The 22,320-nt window shown below is 41.8% G+C and overlaps 1 protein-coding gene and 1 pseudogene across 1 annotated transcript; one reads left to right on the top strand and one right to left on the bottom strand.

The window, feature by feature from the left end:
* Positions 1-224: 224 nt before the first annotated feature.
* On the bottom strand, positions 225-303 carry LOC144508155 (U2 spliceosomal RNA; annotated as a pseudogene).
* Positions 304-794: 491 nt separating this feature from the next.
* strap (serine/threonine kinase receptor associated protein) lies at positions 795-20,834 on the top strand. The gene is made up of 9 exons (XM_078235338.1): positions 795-1,110; positions 7,975-8,110; positions 8,726-8,807; positions 8,888-8,960; positions 11,622-11,721; positions 12,262-12,399; positions 17,395-17,531; positions 19,977-20,126; positions 20,370-20,834. The coding sequence occupies exons 1-9, from the start codon at positions 999-1,001 to the stop codon at positions 20,429-20,431; spliced, it is 990 nt and encodes a 329-aa protein (XP_078091464.1). The 5' UTR covers positions 795-998; the 3' UTR covers positions 20,432-20,834.
* The last annotated feature ends 1,486 nt before the right edge of the window (positions 20,835-22,320 follow it).

Here is a 22,320-nt window from a genome sequence, read left to right as displayed (position 1 = left end):
CTGAAGCTTCATATGTTTCATATGAAGCAATTTTTTAAAGCGGCATCTCGGCCTTTTGGCTAAGATGTAAATGAGCTCAAGTCTTGGAGGAGGAACCTCCCCCTTCTCCAATCAGCTTGGCTCATGTAGATCAGGCCCAGGACAGGGTGGTTTGGTCCCTCGCCCTGTCTTGTCAGCCTGGATCTGAAATGTCTCAACTTGTTGAGACTCTGAATTGGATTTGATTTGATTGAATTGGAAAAGTATTTTTTAAAAATCCTATCCATACTACACTTGATCTTAGCCAAAAGGCCGAGAAGCAAGTAAGGCTTACATTGACACTGCAATGAAGTTGCTGTAAAATTCCCTGAGTCACCACAGTCTGGCACCTGTTTGGGTCAATGCACATCTTTCAGAACGTGGGAGGAAACCGGAGCATCCGGAGAAAACTCATGCAGACGGGGAGAAAGTGCAAACTCCACACAGACAGGGAGCCAAGCCGGGAATCAAACCCAGATCCCTGGCGCTATGAGGCAACTGTGCTATCGTGCTGCCCCTGCATTGCAGATTTAAACTTAAGATTTTGCATTAGGGTGGGTATGGAGGGTTGGATGAACTTTATGATTGGAGGACTCTCAATGCGAGTGCGCATGTGCGGATTTTGCATTGGGGTGGCTTTAACCTAAAAAAATTCATTGGGGTGGATTTAAACTTAAAATTTTCCACGAGAGTCGATATGGAGAGTTGGGTGAATTTTATGAATGGAGTACTGAATGCGAGTGCGCATGTGCGGAAGTCACCCCTCCTCTGGGGCGCTTGGCGTCATTTCCGGCGCGGCTCGCGCGTGCGATCTGGAGGCGGCAGCCACGGCGGTGAGGCTGAGGGAGGGAGACACCGGTGTCGGGGATAGTTGGGCGGGAGCCGGCTCCGGCCTCTCTCTCTCCCCCTCTGTGTGTGTCCAGGGTGCCGAGGAGCCGCACCGCGCCGCCGGAGGTGGCCGCTCGGCCGAGGTCTGGGGCATGGCGATGAGACAGACTCCACTGACGTGCAGCGGCCACACCAGGCCCGTGGTAGACTTGGCCTTCAGCGGGATCACGCCTTACGGCTACTTCTTAATCAGCGCCTGCAAAGGTGAGGCCGGGGGGCTGAGATTTACAGCTTCTTTCCCCCCCGCACTAGGCCTGTGACTGGTTTCAGCAGCTTCCCATGTGTTAACTGGGGGGACGGCACAGTGGGTTAACACTGCTGCCTCACAGCGCCAGGGACCTGGGTTCAATTCCCGGCTTGGGTCACTGGTCTGTGTGAAGTCTGCACCTTCTCCCCGTGTCTGCGTGGGTTTCCTCCGGGTGCCCCAGTTTCCTGCCACAGATTGAAAGATGTGCTGGTTAGGGTGCATTGACCATGTTAAATTCTCCCACAGTGTACCTGAACAGGTGCTGGAGTGTGGCAACTAGGGGATTTCCATAGTAACTTCATTGCAGTGTTTAATGTAAGCCTACTTGTAACTAATAAATAAACTTTACCGTTAAATTTTATTTATTTATTCTTGATGACAGCATAAATTTTTGTAAAATGCAGGATAAATGATTTCCAGGACCTTATAGGTGAAGTTTAATACATGTACATGGTTGGTAAGCTGATGGAGAAGATCCTGAGGGACAAGATTTATGAGCATTTGGAGAGGTTTAGTATGCTCAAGAATACTCAGCATGGCTTTGTCAAAGGCAGATCGTGCCTTACGAGCCTGGTGGAGTTCTTCGAAAATGTGACTCAACACATTGGCGAAGGAAAAGCGGTAGATGTGGTTTATATGGATTTTAGCAAGGCGTTCGATAAGGTCCCCCATGCAAGGCTTCTAGAAAAAGTGAGAGGGCATGGGATCCAAGGGGCTGCTGCCCGGTGGATCCAGAACTGGCTTGCCCAAAGGAGGCAGAGAGTGGGTATAGATGGGTCTTTTGCTAAATGGAGGTCGGTCACCAGTGGTGTGCCCCAGGGATCTGTTCTGGGACCCTTGCTGTTTGTCATTTTCATAAATGACCTGGATGAGGAAGTGGAGGGATGGGTTGGTAAGTTTGCCGACGACATGAAGGTTGGTGGGGTTGTGGATAGTCTGGAGGGATGTCAGAAGTTACAGAGGGACATAGGATGCAAGACTGGGCGGACAAGTGGCAGATGGACTTCAACCCAGATAAATGCGTAGTGGTCCATTTTGGCAGGTCAAATGGGATGAAGGAGTACAATATTAAGAGAAAGACTCTTAGTACTGTGGAGGATCAGAAGGACCTTGGGGTCCGGGTCCATAGGACTCTAAAATCAGCCCCGCAGGTGGAGGAGGTGGTTAAGAAGGCGTATGGTGTGCTGGCCTTTATCAATCGAGGGATTGAGTTTAGTAATCCGGGGATAATGATGCAGCTATATAAGACCCTCATCAGACCCCACTTGGAGTACTGTGCTCAATTCTAGTCGCCTCATTACAGGAAGGATGTGGAAAAGATTGAAAGGGTGCAGAGGCGATTTACAAGGATGTTGCCTGGATTGAGTGGCATGCCTTATGAGGATAGGCTGAGGGAGCTCAGTCTTTTCTCCTTGGAGAGACGTAGGATGAGAGGAGACCTAATAGAGGTATATAAGATGTTGAGAGGCATAGATCGGGTGGACTCTGAGGCTTTTTCCCCGGGTGGAAATGGCTGCTACGAGAGGACACAGGTTTAAGGTGCTGGGGGGTAGGTACAGGGGAAATGTTTGGGGTAAGTTTTTCACGCAGAGGGTGGTGGGCGAGTGGAATCGGCTGCCGTCAGTGGTGGTGGAGGCAAACTCAATAGGGTCTTTTAAGAGACTCCTGGATGAGTACATGGGACTTAATAGGATGGAGGGTTATAGATAGGCCTAAAAGGTAGGGATATGTTTGGCACAACTTGTGGGGCCGAAGGGCCTGTTTTGTGCTGTAGTTTTCTATGTTTCTACATCAGTTTACAATATTTAAATCCATACATAAAAGTAACACTTAAAAAAAAAAGTGGGTCAATCTAATAGATTAAGGAACATTTTTTATTCATTAGTGCCACAAGTAGGCTTGCATTAACACTGCAATGAGGTTACTATGAAAATCCCCTAGTTGACACACTCCGCCACCTGTTTGGGTACACTGCCATGCACCCAACCAGCATGTCTTTCAGATTTTGGGGGGAAACTGGAGCACCCGGAGGAAGCGCATGCAGATGTGGGGAGAAGGTGCAGACTCCGCACAGTCACCCAAGCTGAGATTCGATCCCGGATTCCTGTCACTGTGAGGCCGCTGTGCTAACCACTGTGCCACCATGCTGCCTATGAGTCATCCAGACTCGAAGCGTTGGCTCTATTCTCTCTCCATAGATGCTGTTCAGACCTGCTGGGATTTTTCAATATTTTCTGTTTTTGTTGTAATTTTTAAAGTTTGCTCCATGAGTCAGTTTGTATTTTTAAAATGCAGTAATTGAGATTGTGCTACCAAATATTGATATTTTAACCTTGTTTATTTATATTAGAAATGAGTTTCATTTAATAATAGAGATGTCACAACGTGAATTTGAGTACTATGTTTGGAGAACTTCAATATCCATCATCGAAAATGACTCGGTCGTACCATGACTGTGTTGGCTAAGGCCAAGCATTTGACCTGTGGTGGGTGATGAGAACCAATGAGGAAAGACCTACTGGAGCTTACCCTCAGCATTCTTGAGCCTGAGAGGAATTTGGCCATGTTGTCATTGATTGGCATGACCATGACAGTCATGCGAAGGTGTGAATTAAGAGCAGGAGTAAACCACTTGGCTCTTGAACCTACTCTGCTATTTAATAAGATCATGGCTGATCTGATTGTAACCTTAACTCCACATTCCCATCTATCCTCAATAACCCTTCACCTCCTTTCATCAAAAAATTATCTACCTCTGCCTTAACAATATTGAAAGGCTCTGTTTCCACTGTTTTTTAAGGAAGAGAGTTGTGAAGACTTGGACCTCAAAGTATTTCCCTTCATTTTTAACTTAAGTGGGTGAGCCTGATTTTTTTTTTACAAGTGACCCTTAGTTCTAGATTATTCCACAAGAGGAAACATCCTTGTGCAGAGAAAATCCTCTGGTTACACTGAGATATTTCACGCATGCTGGAGCTCCATGACTTTGTGTTAAATGAGAGCGATTCAGATCAGATCTGGCAGCTCAAAAGTAGGCATCCATGAAATGTTGTCATCACTATTAGCAGAGCATATTCCAGCATAATATTTTGCCTCATAAGCTGGCTTGTCACTTACTCTATTATTAGAATGAAGCCTGGCTCAATGAAGAGTGTAGGAAGGCATGCCTGGAGCATTCTAAGTATATCTAAAAATAAGATGCTGACTAGTAGAAGCTACTATACAGTTCTACATGTTGTCTCTGCTATTACACGTGATAGAACTGTTTCTGCAACTAACGTACCAGATTGAAGCTGTGCAGTCTGACCAGATCCAGTTGTGAATGGTGGCGGCTAAATAAGCAACAAACTTGAGCTTCCATGAACCTTGCCAGTGTCAATAATGCTGGGGCCCAGCATGTCAGTGCAGAACACAAGACTGAAATGTTTGCCACCATCTTCAGCCAGAAGTATCTAGTGGATGGTCCATCTTGGCCTCCTTCTGAGCTACCTAACATCTCGGATGCCAATCTTGAGCCAATTTGATTCACTCCATGTATACCAAGAAATAGCTGAATGTGATGCAAAGAGCATGGGCGCCAGCAATATTCTGGCAATCGTACTTGCGCTCCAGAAATTGCAGTACTTGTAGTCAAATTGTTCCAGTACAGCTACAACCACTGGCATCAATATGACAATGTGGAAAATATTTCAGCGTGTAATTGTGCTTGCATCTTTTTTTTCATGATTGTTTATTTTCATGAACCTTTGGTTGAGTAGTTTTATTTTGTAAAGTTGTAAAACATCATGATAGACAACTTGAGTGAAACACAAAGTTAGAAATGATCTGAGGTAATGCCTCTGTGATGAGAGCAACCCTGTGGAGTAAGAAGAGGATTCAGAGGCTGAATTAAATTTGCAACATTTTCCTCATTTGAAATTTCAGCGCTGACTGTAGAACAAAGATCTGCTTAAAATCTTGGAGGTAACGGGCTAAATTGAACAGATAAGTCTGTAGCAGAAGAACATATGATCAGGAATAGGTCATTCAGCTCCAGTTAAGCTGGTTCTTTCATTTAAACATGACTGCTCTACCCTATCTCCATAATAGGCTCCATATCTCTCTTGTATTCTTGGCTTGTAAAAATTTTCTATCATATAAATAATTGAGCATTTGCTGCCTTTTATGGGAGAGTTCCACACTTCTACCGCTCATCGTTTCCATGCTTTGGTTCTGAATGCCCAACTCTGATTTTAAGTCTGGAACCTTTTGTCCTGGACTCCTCCATGACCAGATAATTATTTTGCTGCCCTCTCGATTGCTTTCAAAACACTAAAGATTTAATTCAATTATCCCATGACCTAAAGAGCTCCAAGTTTAGATTAACATTGCATTGAATCTGCACTGCCAGGCAATGCCAGTGATGTGCAGCTGTGCAAAGGTGCAGTAAAACTTGTTTCCCCTTATGCTCAAGTTCGAAAGCTAGAGTTCCATTAGCTGCTTTGATTTTTCGTTAGTGGTCTGTGTGTGCCCCGACACAATCTCTGTAGACTTCCACTATTTCTAACTTGACATGATTAAGTAATTAATACCCTATGTTGTTTGAACAGTTGAGGCCGCAGCACCAATTCCTGTGGGATGCCAGTTGTCCCTTCTTTCCAATTTGAGTACATACTCATTATACCTACTGTATTTTACTAAATAAATGTACTGACTAAATGAACAATTTGTTCTCAATTCCATCAGTTTCAATTTTAGCTAACCGTCTCTTGCGTGGAATTTTGACATGCCTTTCAGAAGTCCAGATAAATGATGTTCATAAATACTTTAGTTACATCCTCAAAAAATTAGATTTCTTTTCTCAGAGACCTACACTTGGCAAATTCATGTTGGATCTCTCCGCTCTAATTTCTCAAGTGTGTAGTTACTCTGTCCTGAATTGTTGATTTCAAAACCTTTCCTAAAGTGGTTGTTAGGCTGGTAAGTCTATAATTCTCTGGTTTCTCTCTCGCATTTTTATGTAAAGGCTTTGAATCCCACTTTTGAGAGGTTCAGGCCACAAATAGGACAGCAAAATTCCTTTTTTCCCCCATGACCTGTAAAATCAATGTATGTTGAAAAATAGCAATAATCCCTTGATGACAATTCGAGCTAAATCTTTCCTGAGGATTGTAATTTATATATTCTTGATTTGAAGTTGCTTAATTCAAATTATTGAGTTTTATAATATAGACAATGACTGAATTATCGAAGTAGACTCTGGGGATTGAACACAGTTTACATTTGGTAAAAGATGCATGCTGCAAAAGACAGTGTTCGTACAACATAATATGGTACTAAAAATGTTAGAATATCATAAAATGTGCCTCAATCCACTGATAGTGGGATTAACTCTCTTGTCTGAATTATACTTCAAAGTTGAATGAATTGTCTTGTTCATTGCAGCCTGAGTATCTTGAGAATAAATGTTGCTTATTACTATTTGTAGAATTGATCTTTTTCATGTTCGCTGCTTTCCTCCTTCAGTCCGTTCACCAATTGACTTCCCTTGGTCATTTCCCTCTCCATATCAACTCGCGTGCTCTCTCTCCTGAGTTCTATACTCCCATCTTCCTTAAATCTCTTTTCGATATATACCTTTCTGTCCATCTCTGGACTATCTCTGATCTATTGTATTCTCCACCCGTTCCATCTCTACCCACTTGCTTTGTGTCCAGCCCTGGGGAAAATACTCTGTCTAATCACTTAAAATTGCATTTCTAAATTCAAATCTGTCAATCCTTTGGTCCTCCACCCACAAAGACATTTCTGCAGTGATGATCCCCACCCTCATCTCCTGTTTTTAATGCCTACTCCCCCTTAAAACTGCTACATGAGGGGCGGCACGGTGGCACAGTGGTTAGCATTGCTGCCTCACAGCGCCAGGGACCCAGGTTCGATTCCCGGCTTGGGTCACTGTCTATGAGGAGTCTGCACATTCTCCCTGCATCTGTGTGGGTTTCCTCTGGGTGCTCCAGTTTCTCCCCTCGGTCTGAAAGACGTGCTGGTTACATGAATTGGCCTTGCTAAATTCTCCCTCAGTGTACCCGAACAGGCGCCAGAGTGTGGCGACTAAGGGATTTTCACAGTAACTTCATTGTGACACTAATAAATAAACTTATACTCACCCATCCAATCAGTTGCCTTTGCATTTTCCTCCCTTTCCTAACCCCACCAGAGCAATCTTCTCTAAGGTTGTTCTCTTGCCAGAGCTCTGAACTCCAGTTGTTGTCTTGGTATCTCATTTTGCTCTTGAAACTTAGTTCCTGCTCACATGACCCTAATTCCACCAAACCATCCAATGTTCCTTTCTTCCTCTTCCCTGCCTTCAGTAAGTTGAAATGTTAACTGTGCTTCTCATTGGGTACGGTTCCCCACTCTTTCAATCCAATGTCATCTATTTTGTTCCAGTAAGCCAGCCGGTAAATGACTGGAGCCAATCTTCACGAACGATGCACCCCTCTAATTCTGGCCTCTTGCATATCCCTGTTTTTAATTGCTCTATTAATTGCTGTTCTGTCATCTGGCCAGGCCCTGAGCTCTAAAATTCCTTTCTTAAACCTCTCCACCTCACTCTCTCCTCCTTTATAATGCTTCTCAAAGCCTGCGTCTTTGAATAAGCTTTTGGTGACCTGTCCTAGTATCTCATTAATGTGGCTCAGTTTCAGTGCAGTTTTAATCAGATTTGATTAATGCGCCCGCAAAGTTCCTGGAGATATTTTGTTGTGCTAACGGCACTATGTAAGTATAAATTGTTTTATTTCTGTAATTACAATTCATTTTACTCTTTGATATCCATTCAGATGGCAAGCCTATGATGCGCCAGGGTGACACAGGAGACTGGATTGGAACGTTTCTGGGTCACAAAGGTGCTGTCTGGGGAGCCACACTAAATAAAGAGGCCAATAGGGCAGCGACCGCAGCAGCAGATTTTTCAGCGTGAGTATTTCTCACTTCTATGCATTGTGGTGACGTGCATAGCACATCACTAAAGAAAGTTGATCTTATTTATCGAAGACAATACTCCTTATAATGAGATCAAGGTGATTTGCGTATGTAGCTTTATTTTTTTTTAAAACTACTGCACAAAGTTAAACCAAATGACAAAATTACTTTTTGTACTTGACAGTTTAAATAAAGTGCAATTCTATCTCACCTAAATGTCTGCAAATGTCATTCTATGAGCCATGTGGCTGCTTACTGCAGGCAATTGTCCAACCAACTCTGTCAACTATTCGTTGCTTTGTCATGTTTTTATCTTAAACCTGTGAAAGAGATGTTTATAAAGCTATGTTTCTAATAGGCAATCCTAAATCAAAACACCAAGGTATGTTAGAATGAGCAATTGGAGAGGTACACAGATTTTTGGACACATGCAAACTTGAAATGTCACTTTGTGAAGTCTTCGTATTTCATGTGGCCCGCAGATTTCACACCGTCACTGGAGGTTCCTGATAACTTGGCTGCTTTCAGCCGCTTTGTTTCAACAGTCACATCTTTATTATTGCATGACAATGAGTTATTTCACCTGAAAATCTTTTTGTCTTACCTCAGCAAGGTGTGGGATGCTGTGACAGGTGATGAATTGGTCGCTTTAGCCCACAAGCATATTGTCAAAACTGTGGACTTTACTGAGGTAAAATCTATTTCTAATTCAGTCCATGTTTCTATCCATAACTTTTTTGGAACCTTTTTAACTTGGGTTTTTTTTTCCAGGATAGCAACAACTTGTTGACTGGTGGGCAAGATAAAATTTTGCGTATTTATGATTTGAACAAACCTGAATCAGGTGAGGCATGATTGCTATCAACAAGTTTTTTTTAATACTATGTAAGGGCTTTTATTCCAACAGTCATATTGCAATGTTGCTGAAGAGAGTTTGCATAGATGTATAATGAGCAATATTGGACAGGGTGTTACCGGATTACTGATGTGATTAGCTAATCTTTTTACAGTGATACAGCACTCATTTTCCAAGAATTTTCTAATTTGTTGTATTTGAAGGAAAAGTATATGGTAATATTGTTGATCATAGGATAATTTTTAATTTACTATTTTAGTGTTGTCGGTTAGAACTTATTCTTAGATGGGGAGATGCTTGCGAGATGGGTTTGTAAGCTTGCTCACCTGGATTAATTATAGAAAGACTTGCGTTTGTATAGCCATGGTCCCCTCAGCCAATTGAATGCTTTTGAGGTTTTTTCATTGTAGTAATGTAGAAAGCTTGGTAGCCAGTTTACACGTGGCAAGATCCCATCAACTACATTGTCTTAACAATCAGCTTTTTTCATTTGTTCATCCCTAAATATGCCTTCTGGAAATACAAGTACAATGTACCCACAAGTTCCCCTTTATCAACACTGCTTGTTACTATTTTGAATGACTCCCTAATAAATTAAACATTTTCCTTTTCTCAAAACCATTTTGACTTTGCCTGATTGCATTGAGATTTTCTGTGTCCTGCTAAAGCCTCCATAATTTCCAGCGTTTTCCCTACGACATTAAGCTAACTGGCCTGAAGATTCCTGCTTTCTGTCTCCCTCCTTGGGGGGGGAAGACTTCCACTTTCTAATCTGACAGGAACTTTCCAGAAGCTAGGGAATTTTGAAAAATTAAAACCAATACAGTTACTGTCTCAGCAGCCACTCCTTTTTAAGGCCAAGGATGAATTCCATTCGGGTTAGGAGCTTGTCAGCTATTAGTCCAAATAATTTTCTCATTACTCTTTCCCTGGTGAAACTCTTACTAGCTAACTTTCTCTCATCCTCTTAATTTCTCTCTCTCTCAGCCATTCTTGGCTGATTTTTATGTTTTGTCACATTTTCCAATTTACTAATCTTTGGGGAATTGTATTAAATTGAAAGAATAGTTAGTCACAGATTGAAAGTTCTTACCTGGAGGCATTTTTTCACTGGAATGTGTTTTTGCTGAATGTTATGAAGTATCTCCTTAAAAGTCTGCCCCTGCATCTCTACTGACTTGTGCCTTAATTTCCCAGTTTATTTTAGTCCGCTGTCTTCAATGCCTCACAATTGCTGTTTAAGTTTGAAGCACTATTCTGAGACCCACCCATCTCTCCCTCGATCGGAATGTAAAATTCAGTCATGTTGTGATAACTGCTGCCTATGAGATCATTAATCCTGTCTCATTGCACATTACTGGAACTGGAATGGCCTGGTTGGCTCTCGCACGTGCAACTCTGAGAAATTGACCTGACAACACCCTTTATGAACTAATTTTCCAAGCCACCATTGCCAATCTGATTTGCCCAATCTATATGTAAATGTATGGGATGTGGATGTTTTTGGCCAAACCAGTATTTATTGTCCACCCCTAGTTGCTCTTGAGAAGGTGGTGGTGAGCTGCTTTCTTGAACCGCTGCAGTCCCTGAGGTGTAGGTACACCCACAGTATTGTTAGCAAGGGAGTTCCAGGAATTTGACCCAGTGACAGTGAAGGGACGGCAATATATTTCCAAGTTAGGATGGTGAATGACTCGGAGGAGAAGCTCCAGGTGGTGGTGTTCTCAGGTATCTGCTGCTCTTGTCCTTCCAGATGGTAGTGGTGGTGGATTTGGAAGGTGCTGCATAAAGAACTTTGGTGAGCTCCTGCAGTGCAACTTGTAGATGGTACACATTAGTGTCGCTGTTCGATGATGGTGGAGGGTTTGAATGCTTGTGGAAGGGGAGCAATCGAGCAGGCTGCTTTGTCCTGGATGGTGTCAAGCCTCTTGAGTATTGTTGGAACTGCACTCATCCATTCATCTTGATCTTTGGAACTAAAGTCATCTCTCCCTATTGTACTAATGTCATCCTTAGCTACCCTTGAACTTTTCCAGGCTTACTGTCTTTCCGAAATGTCATGTGCCCTTTAATACTCAGCTCTGTCTTTGTCATCCTGCAGCTTTGTCTCTGTAATGGTTGTAAAATCATAGATACTTATCTCTTTTGAGCTGTCACATAGGAAGGCAGATAGAGCATCAGTTTAACACATCTTAAAGTGACACCTTGGACATACAGCACTGCCAATTTGATAATAGATCAGCTAATGCAACCTTTTTTCAAGCAAAAATTCAAAATGACCCTTTTTATCATCTTGAGAAAGGTCTGAACAAAAAATGCAGAATTATCTTGTACTTGGAGAGGCTGATGAGACATTAAGAATCTCTGACTGGAAAAACAAGCACGTGATACTTCAACAGTATTTGACACTAAGACTATATAGGGAAAACAAGTGCCACAGCAAAAATGTAAAGCTTAAAACGAATCTAAAGGTGGACTGGGTGGGAGAGAGTGAAACTGAAAAATTCATGCATTTGTCAGTCATTGGGTTGTACGTTATGTCTTTAGGTGTCAGATTTGTTAAGTTGTCATTCTTGGAATGAGGAATGTTCACTTTTCATTGTTAAATATGGCGGCCGCTTGTAAATCCTGATGTTCTTTCTCTGTCAGAGCCTCTGGAGATCAGTGGTCATAGTTCTGGTATTAAGAAAGCCCTGTGGTGTAATGGGGACAGGCAGATAATTTCGGCAGCTGATGACAAGACTGTAAGGTAAGCATTTTTGCTGTAAAGTACACAAGCTCAAAATGAATAAACAAATGTATACTTGAGTAAATTAATTTTTTTAAGAAGATGACTGGGTTTCTGAGCTTGACTGTGGGTTGGAGAAGTAGAAAAATGCCCAAATTCAGGAATATTGATTGAACTCCCAGACCTGCTGAGTGTTTCCAGTATTTTCTGTTTCTATTTCAGACGACTTACATCCAAAGTATTTTGCTTTTGTGTTAGCTAATTTCTGATTATCTCCCCCTTCTGCCACCTTCCCACCTCTCCAACATAATCCATTTCCTAAACTCTGCTGGCTTTCTCAGGATGCCTGACAAGATTATGCCTGTAGACCTGGCCAAAATTCCCAAGACTACACATGTGACTCCAAGCTAGAATTGGAAGAAAGCTCTGGTAGTGTTAAAGAGCTTAAACTTAACATGAAAATGGCATTAATGAAGGGGAAAGTTTTCCTCAGCTTCTTGAGACTATGCGAAACTTCTTTATTTGAAAATGTGTTTTAATATTTTGTTTTTATTTGTACAGGCTCTGGGACAGGTCTAGCATGATTGAAGTGCAAACCATTAATGTTGGATCATCTGTAAGCAGTGTAGAGTACATACCAGATGGGGAGATATTGGTTTTGACCTATGGAAAAACGGTTGCTTTTCACAATGCACTAAGGCAAGTTGAATGATTTAACATGTATTTTCTTCTGACTTTATTTAACAAATATGAAGTTTTTCTTGGAACTTAAATGATATATCCTTTTGGAACGGATAATGAATCCTCTGAATCTATGAAATCAATTTAAGCTTCAAAACGTATTGTTGCCCCAGCAAAACAGGTTCAATGAAAATGTTTAATTGTAAGAAATCTTTCAAGCCATTGAAGGAAATTTTGTTTTTGCATTTATATTACACCTATCAAAGTGGAAAATGTCCCATAGAACTTTTTAAGTGCAAGGTAAATTGGTTACCGGGGGAACAAAGTTAGGAAGCTTGACCGGGAAATTGGTTGAAGGAGGCCCTTCAAATCAGAAGAGGAGCTGGAGGGTTTTAGGGAAGTAATTCCAGAGGGTGGGTGGCTGATGATTTTTTCCCCCCCCTACCATTGGAGGACACAAGGATGAAGAATTGGGGATGGGGTGGGAGGGGGAAGTATTGGTATAGGACGGATGAAATTGGAGAAGGTGAGAAAAAGGCCGTGACAGGTTTCAACAGAAAGATGTGAATTTGAAGCATTTGATTGAATTGCCTTTTAAAGTAAAGTTTATTAGTCACAAGTAAGGCTTACATTAACACTGCAATGAAGTTACTGTGAAATTCCCCTAGTTGCCACATTCCAGTGCCTGTTCGGGTCAACGCACCTAACCAGCAGGTCTTTCAGACCGTGGGAGGAAACCGGAGCACTCAGAGGAAACCCACGCAGACACGGGGAGGACGTGCAAACTCCACCCAGACAGTGACCCAAGCTGGGAGTCAAACCTGGGTCCCTGGCGCTGTGAGGCAGCAGTGTTAACCACCGTGCCGCCTTTTACAAAGGGTGGAAGAAGGGTAATCAGTCAGGGATAACCCAGCCTGCAAGTGACAAAAGCAGGAATGTGGGTTTCAGCAGTAAATGGGCTCTGGGAAGGGTGGAGGGAGGCATGTTATGGGGTGCAATTAGCTGGTTATGAAGGGCAGATTGAAGTTGGGAAATCAAATGCTCAAGTTGCAACAGTTCTGGTTCATAAGACTGGAAGGGATGGGATAGCGAGATATGGCTGTGTGAAGTTTATGCTTGTGATGGGAAGGTGGGGGCAAGGTCATTTAGTTTTTGGCAATTCTTGGAACTCATGCAAGTCTGATGTCAAATGGGCAGTCTTTTGGCAGAGAAAGTTTAGAGGCATTTGCGTAGATGTGGGAGAGGAGGGCCAAAGATGGATCCTTGAGAACTTTGGAGATGACTCTAAGTGGAAAAACAGTCCATGGCCAGTGATGCTGCAGCTACAGAATTGATGCAGTGTGTAATTAATTTGGAGGTTTCTGGCAATTATACCTCAGTTAAAAAGAAACAAATTGTCAGGTGGGTTTAAAAACCAGTGGTAGTGTGATGGTAAACTTCAGTTTTAAATATATGAAGCTTGTTCGATAATGCAACTCGTGTTAGTCAAGAATCTATCTGCTTCTGCCTTTTAAAAAAAACCTGGTTAACCTGGTGTTGTTAAAACTCTTGCTGTACTTAAAAAAAATATATTCATTGACCCTGCTTCTACCACTCTTTGGGGAAGAGAATTCCAAAGATTCACGATCCTTGGAGAAAAGATTTCTTCTCATTTCCATCCTAAATAGGAGAACCTCTTATTTTAAAGTGGTGTCCCCTAGTTCTAGTCTCTCCCACAAGGGGAAGCATACTTTCAGTATCAAGTCCTCTTGGGATCTTATGTTTCAATGACATCGCTTCTCAATCTCCTAAATACCAATGAATATAGGCCAAGCCTGTTCAACCTTTCCTTGTGAGATTACCCCCATTTTGCCTTCTCTGAGCTGCCTCTGACACATTCATGTCCTTCCTTAAATAGGGAGACCCAAATTGTGCACAGTACTCTACATGTGGTCTCATCAATGCCCTGTATAATAGTAGTGAAACACCCCTACTTTCACATCCCACTCCCCTTGCAATAAATGACAATATTCCATTTGCCTTCCTAATTGCTTGTTGCACCTGCATATTAACTCGTTAATTCATATACCAGTGCACCCAAATCTCTGTGCCACCAAATTCTACAATGTCTCTTTAATGTACTGCTTTTCTGTTATTCCTGCTGTGGTGGACCCATTCACATTTTCCCACATTTTATTCCATCTGCCAAATCTTTACCCACTCGCATATCCTATCTGTTCCTTTGCAGACCCCTGGAGGCTTTTCACAACTTACTTTCCCACCTACCTTTGAGTCATCAGCAAATTTAGCAACTATACATTTGGTTCTTTCATCCAGATCATTGATACAAATTGTAAATGATTGAGGCCCAAGCACAGACCCTGTGGCATTCCAGTTGACACATTTTGCCATCCTAAAAAAGATGTATTTATCCCTACTTTTTGCTGCTTGTTTGCTATCCAATCCTTTATCTATGCATAACCTTTGTAGAGACACCTTGTCAAATGCCTTCTCTATGGCAATTCCTACTACATGTACCATGGTCATTTTGATTGTCCACCCATCAGTCACCACTCATTCACACAGACTGCGAAAACCTCAAACCTGTTGGACAATTGCAAAGGCTGGGGCTCTTCCACCTCTACCTAATGGATCCCCATACCTGCCTCACTTGCAGGCACACCCTCTATCACTGACCAAATCAGAAGACCCCTATCCCCAGGGGTGTGACTGTTTCCAGGTACAAAGTGTCCAGGTAACTTTACTCCTCCCTGATGCCTTGCAGTATCTGCAGCTCAGCTTCAGGTTCAGGGACTCCGAATCTCCTCAAGCTGCAGACATTTACTGCAAATGTGTTTGCCCTTGATCACCCGTTGTCCAGGAACTCCCACAGTTTGTTGTTGCAGGACATCACATGCCCTGCCATCTTTAGAATAATAGAATCCCTACAGTGCAGAAGGAGGACATTTGGCCCATCAAGCCTGCACTGGCAACAATCCCACCAAGACCCTATCCCCGTAACCCCATGCCTTTACCCTGCTAATCCTCCTGATACTAAGGGGTAATTTAGCATGGTCAATCAACTTAACCCGCATATCTTTGGACTTTGGGAGGAAACTGGAGCACAGGAAACCCACACAGACATGGGGAGAACGTGCAAATTCCACATAGATAGTTACTGAAGGCTGGAATTGAACCTGGGTCCCTGGTGCTGTGAGGCAGCAGTGCTAATTACTGTGCCACTGTGGTGCCCCTAATTGTGTGTTAATTAAATCATAATTTATAATTAAACACTGGTACTCCCAATAACTTTCACTTACCCTAGCAAACCTTAGCATAACTAATAAAACCTTACAATTACAAATACATTACACTATTTTTGAAGATAAAGAGCAAAATATTCAAAAATTAATCACTTACCTGTTTTCTGGGATGTTACAGTTTGATTTATCTCAATGTAGCTGCTCTGCCCCAGAGTCTCAGCCTGGACTCGATTGGATAGCTCATCTCGGTGGTGGTTATTAACTCTGGATCCTCTTTTACCTGCTCCAGATCAGTCAAACTGACAGGTTCACTGTGAAATTGATTCTAGTTTTCTGGGCTACAGAGGAGAAGATTTAACTCTGCAGCTGATTATTTTCCACTGACTTGTGCTGGAAACTGCACCAATTGGTATTGTTTGAGGATTGGATCATGTTAATATTCTTCCCCTCCCATGCCTGTTGCCGTCGGATGCACTAGTGAGACGCAACTGTGCCTATTAGCAGCAAGTACCCAAGCATAAAAATTATGGCAAATAGAAGCTGACGGTAGGGACATGTAGTCGTTGCAGGAGCAGTCAGCAGTGGGAAGGTGAGTAGCAGTGCATGAGCACCAGAGAGACTTGGGTTTGTAAGCCTCTGAACTAAGGAGAAGGGAATGCGGAGGTCAGAAAGAAATTACCATCCTTTAAAATCGGCCTTTTACAATTAAGAAGAATTAGGGGCATCTGCCATTCACTCAGGATGTGCATACCCCACTTTGGGGCTCTACTTGTCCACAGGAAAGCTAGCAAGAACGCTGAAAGGGTAGGATTCATCTTTGTGACCAAGGTTGAAATCAGTGGTAAGTAAGGGAGTATCTAACGACGGGGAAGTAGAAGGTAGAAAATTCTAGATAAGAATTAAGAAATAGAAAAGGATTTAAGACAGTAACTGGTTACAGTTGTGAACGAATAGAGGATTTAGATAAGCAGGTAAAAACAGGGTGATTTTCATGATGGTTGGGGCAGGGTTAGCTTTCAGACAGATTGGGCGAAGCTTATGTCAGAAAGATAGTTCATTTCTGGAGTGAAGGCTAGCTTTTTGCGACATTTACCTCAATATTGAGCAACTAGAAAACTTATCACAAATTTGAAGAACCGTATATTTCTTTTAAACTGGCTTGAAAATTGTAGTACTGTTGGCCGTATCTGTCCTGTCAGTTTATAGAGGGCATGAATTTTAAGTTATCTGCACTGCTTTTAGAGTTACTAGAACATGGATTGCTTTACTAAAAGCTGCTATCAAAGAAGAAATTACATAATTTAAAAGTGCTTTCATAAAACATTTGAAGAGGATACTGCTGGAAAGCTACCCCTGAAAATGGCCCTAATTTATTACTGCTCAGCACTAATTAGGCCACAAGATGGTTGTCAGAAATGGAAAATGTTAACCTGAGTTTAGTTTGAGACAATCTTCCACATTCAGGCTGAAGAATATTAATGAGGTGGAGGTTAAAAAGAGCTGCATTCTTCATTTAACGAACCAGATTGTTTTCATAGTTTTAACACTTTGCCTCCTTCCCACATTATGTTTGTGGTTTCTCCACTGGAGGGGGTATTGGTGCCTAGTGGCTCTATCTGGTTACGCTTCAGAATCCTGCTTCTGTATTTTGTTCCAGGGTACCAGTATTTTCATGCTCAAGTACGATTTTTGTGGACAAAAGCTGTTGCATTTGTGGAAATTAATGAAGACTTAGGTGCATTCTGTGAGGTTTTATACTTTTTTTTTACAGTCTTGAGCTGATCAAATCTTTTGATGCACCAGCATCAATTAACTCTGCCTCTCTTCATCCTGAGAAAGATGTCTTTGTTGCAGGAGGTGATGACTTCAAACTGTACAAATTTGACTACAATACAGGCGAGGATTTAGGTAGGTCTTCATATTTTTTCAAGTGGATTAGTTGCTTTGTGTAAATTGTATTTCAAATCACAGTTTTTTTTGCCACTGTATGTAGGAGGATGGCTACTGCATAGAATGCCCTTATGAAAATAGAAATTTAACTGGGCCCTTAAGGACCTTATGCTTGTACAAATTAAAATTCATCTCAAATTTTTCCATAACAAATGCTTAATTAGTCCCGACTCGGTTGTGCATTTGCTTTGCATTTTTTTATTAAAGTGAATCTGAGGCATATTTTCTGTTGTCAGCTTGTGTGCATCAGGGTTCTTTTTGGATCGGTGCAAGAGCTTGACAGGGCATTCCATGATTGTTTTGTGGGTGGGGTTGCTGCCAATTTAATTAATTACTCGATTGAAATGGTTGCTCTGCCTTCAAGATGAGGTTCTTGACTGCTGAGGAAAGAGCAGCAAGAGCTCAATGTGAAGAACTCCCATTAGAATTCATTAAAGGGCAACACAATTCATGTGTCCTTCTATGCCTGGTCTCACTATACTTTTATTGGAAATTGGGTACTTCAAGACCATTACATAAAGTCCCACCTACCTGTTTTGGTGAATTTACTTTGGTACCTGTCACAAAGTGCCTGCAGTACGAGTTTTGGTGGAATTACTGATGGTGAGACCATACTGCCCATAAACTCTTGCTTGCTGCAGGTTAAATATCCATTCTATTCAGGCTATTTCGATAAGTACATGGATGGGAATGGATTCAAGGGATCTGGGCCAAACGCAGGCACGACACCATGATTGGCTTGTACCAGTTGGGCTGAAGGACTTGTTTCCGTGCTGTATTGCTCTATGACTAACAGCAAGACGGTACAAGAAACACTGGTGTTCAGTTGGCTCTGTGACTGCAGTGGTTTAATTTGCAATTTTGCAAATTAAATCTTAAATTTCCTGTCTCAAATTAAACTGATTTAATGACCAGTTATAATCTGATTACAAAACCAAGAGCAAAACATGGTAGCTTTTGTAGCTTTTGCACCATGGGAGGTGAAAATAATTTCCCTCCGAGTGAGTGCGCAGTCTGGTAAGCTGACTTTGTTTCTGAAAGCCTCTGCCCTGTAATTCTTTTGAATTAAGTTTCCTGTACTAAGTACTGGGGGTATGTGCGGTTGTTTAAGGATTGCAGCCTTGTGTAAGTGATACCTTTGAATGCTAACAAATTGAGTCAGCTGCAAACAAAAGCTGTTGAAAAGTTGCAGGTCAACGAAGAGAAGAAATGAGTTGTGATTCCTGTGTGTTCACGTGTGAAAATTGAATCTTCTGTGGCCTTGCTTATAGTTGGTTGGAGAAAAAGAAAAATGGTAGTTAAAGCTGGCTGAGATCTCTGAAGCAAGTGAGAATAACTTACACTGGTGTTACTGCTTTTAACATTTGCAGAGCTATCCTGGAGGAAGCAAGAACAGGCATCATATAACCTTGTTGTTTTCAATGCATGAGGCTTGTTTATGACAGTGTCAAGGATTTTAATATCACAGAATTGCTACAGTGCTGGAGGCCCATTGTGCCACCCCCATTATGGTGCACTTCTGATCACCTTTTGAACAAATCAAATTAAGAAAAATAAGTTTAACATCTTTCATGACTACAGATGTCCCAAAGTGCTTTACCACCAGTGAAGTACTTTGCATATGCAGCCACTGTTATAATTTAAGAAACACAGCTGTTGATTTGTGCATTGCAAGATCCCACAAATAGCAGTGTGATAAATCTGTCTTTGTGAATGATGGGGCCTGGGTTTAATGTCTCGCTTGAAAGACTGCACCCCTGAAAGTGTTCCATATCCTCAGTACTGCAGTGGCATAACCTGAATTTTTGTGTTTGATGTTTCTGAAATTGGACTTGAACCTCCAATCTCCTAGAAATCATAGATTCATAGAAACCCTACAGTGCAGAAGGAGGCCATTCGGCCCATCGAGTCTGCACCGACCACAATCCCACCCAGGCCCTACCCCACATATTTTACCCGCTAATCCCTCTAACCTACACATCCCAGGACTCTAAGGGGCAATTTTTTAACCTGGCCAATCAACCTAACCCGCACATCTTTGGACTGTGGGAGGAAACCGGAGCACCCGGAGAAAACCCACGCAGACACGAGGAGAATGTGCAAACTCCACACAGACAGTGACCCGAGCCGGGAATCGAACCCGGGACCCTGGAGCTGTGAAGCAGCAGTGCTAACCACTGTGCTACCGTGCCGCCCTGACTCCTGACTCAGGTGGGAGTGCAACCAACTGGACCATGGCTTGATATTCCTGTAATTTTGAACTTTACCAAGCACTGCACAGCAGAATGGGAATTTAATGTTTCTGGAACTCAAATGTACAATTATTAAAAACCAAGAGTAAGCTATCTCTACCTCTGCTATGATCACTCTGTTCTAAGACAAACATAAATCCTTTTGTTACAGAGTCATACAAAGGGCACTTTGGTCCTGTCCATTGTGTAAGATTTAGTCCTGATGGAGAATTATATGCGAGTGGTTCTGAAGATGGAACTCTTCGTCTCTGGCAGACAACTGTTGGTAAAACCTACGGGTTATGGAAATGTGTGCTCCCTGGTAAGTACGTTTTGGTACATAGTCCATGGCTAATTGTGATATAAATCTTATTTTGTACCTTAAATCTAGAGCAATGTATCTTTGTTATGCAGAGTCTCTTGATTTTCTGAAGGAACAATTTCATTATCAGATGGCATTTGCTGAACGTGCAGGACAATCATCCTTGGGTGGAAATTAATCCTTGTAAATTAATGTCGCTATGGTGAACCGCATGTATTTTACACTTGTTTCTTTGAATTGCAGAGGAGCTTGGCTCTGAAAACTCTGATTCTATCTATGGCACCCCTCCAGAGGTAAAAGCTTGAGCTGCCAGCTTGTGAAAAACGACCAAGCAGCAATCTTTGAGTTGAAAGAAGAGCAAGCCTTTTTTTAATCTGGTCACGGCAACTGCAGACACCTAACCATATCAACTGAAGACAACTGTCGCTAACTGTTTGTAAGACGAGCGCTGGGTGTCTGCAAGGAAGGAAACTAGTCGACCTATGCATGTTCAATGTAGCTGCCTTCCATCTTGTGTTGGTTTAACTGGGCCTGACCAGGAACATCTGTGTATATATGTCGTATCTTGGCAGAGGTTTCTCACTGAGGAAGTGTGGTCAAGTTACAGCTATAGCATAATGGATTCAAGTATGTTTTCCTTTAAAAAAGGATCCATTTTTCTTTTCCCTCCACAAATTCAGTGGTTTAACAATAAAATGTTATTCAAGCTGTGTTGTCATTCTAGTCATTTAAATGATATGCAATCATCTGTCACCATTTCCAGCATCTCATTTGCTCAATTGATGCGTCATGCAGTATTCAACTGGCCCACGCACAACTTTGTGAAAAAAATTCATAAAACACCAGATCCTGCATCTTCAAATTTTTGGTGTTTGCAGCTGCTCTCTCCCTGCTGCTGGCTGTTTTGTGCAACTAAATGCACATTTACTATATTGGATCTGCATCTGAGTTCTTATTGAAATCTTAATTCTTTATCATCCTCTGCAAAACAAAAGTTGGCAGTAATTGCAGCAATTATGTTAGTACTTTAAGTGACAGGAACTACACTTGGTATATCTTATCTGTTTACAATGTAGGTTGGCAGTGTTGAATGGTTCACTGCTATAGCTAACAGCTTTGATTATTTACAGCAATTAGTGTCTTACTAAACTCTGGTTATGTTTAATGCTGCACCCCATCATGGGTTTGAGCGTGACCTTTTGAGTTACTGCCTGATCCTGATATGTCCCACTTCTTCTCTTCCTAATTTTTCCAATTTGCATTGTTGATTTATAATGCTCTTTTATGAAAATGTTTTGTGACACTTGTGTCCTGATAAAAATTAATAAAAGTGGGCCAGGAAATGAAGCCTGCCTTTGCTTTGGTGGACCATATTCGGAGATTACATTGCAAGTCAGACTGAGAATCTTGTTTCACTATTTTATGTCACTAGGACAAATTGAATTAACTGTACAAAATAGTGTTTAATGCGCAGGTGTGTGGAAGAAGTGAGTATTTTGGTATTGCAGATTCTATCATTCCACTTGGGAATCCTCTTGCGTTGCTGACTTGAGACAACTTAATGTTTCCCTGCCTCCTGAGTGCAGGGGGATGCTGAGTGAAGTCTTTGTCTGCAAGGAATGGGGAAAAGAATCAAAATGATTAACCCCATTTAATACTTTTTAAGAAGAAAGAATAAGCCTGTCAAACCAAGAAAGCAATCTTCGTTGTCTTCCTTTGAGCAGCTGCCATAGAGCAGAGGGGATAAAATTGAGGGGAGGGATAGGTGATTGTTGCTCTGTGTAGAGCAAACTCAAGATGATGTAACCTGAAAAGAGATTTCTTGCAGCACTGACGATGCATGTGGCAAGATCATATGGGTGACTTTTCTGTATTATATACAATTTAATTTCAAACCATTTGAGTATTTTTAGTGCCAAAGCCTTGATCGGGTGGGGGTTAATGAGCCACTGCAGATGAAAATGAGTTCACTACATGACTGATTCCAGATAAGACAATTAAATGACCTGGCACGAGTAGTAATGTTTCAGAATATAACTAAAATTTCCTGTGGATAACTGACATCAATCGAACATTAACTCTCAGGGTTTCATCTTTTTGGCACAAATTGTACCTTGAATTGCTTTAAAAATTAGCCATCTGTAGACAGGGCAGCAGTATGCAGTGATAGAAATTTTAATGAGTATTATTTTTT

Source organism: Mustelus asterias, chromosome 19 (genome assembly GCF_964213995.1).
Source record: "Mustelus asterias chromosome 19, sMusAst1.hap1.1, whole genome shotgun sequence".
NCBI classification, from domain to species: Eukaryota; Metazoa; Chordata; class Chondrichthyes; order Carcharhiniformes; family Triakidae; genus Mustelus; species Mustelus asterias.
This window is presented reverse-complemented; position numbering and strand designations above follow the sequence as displayed.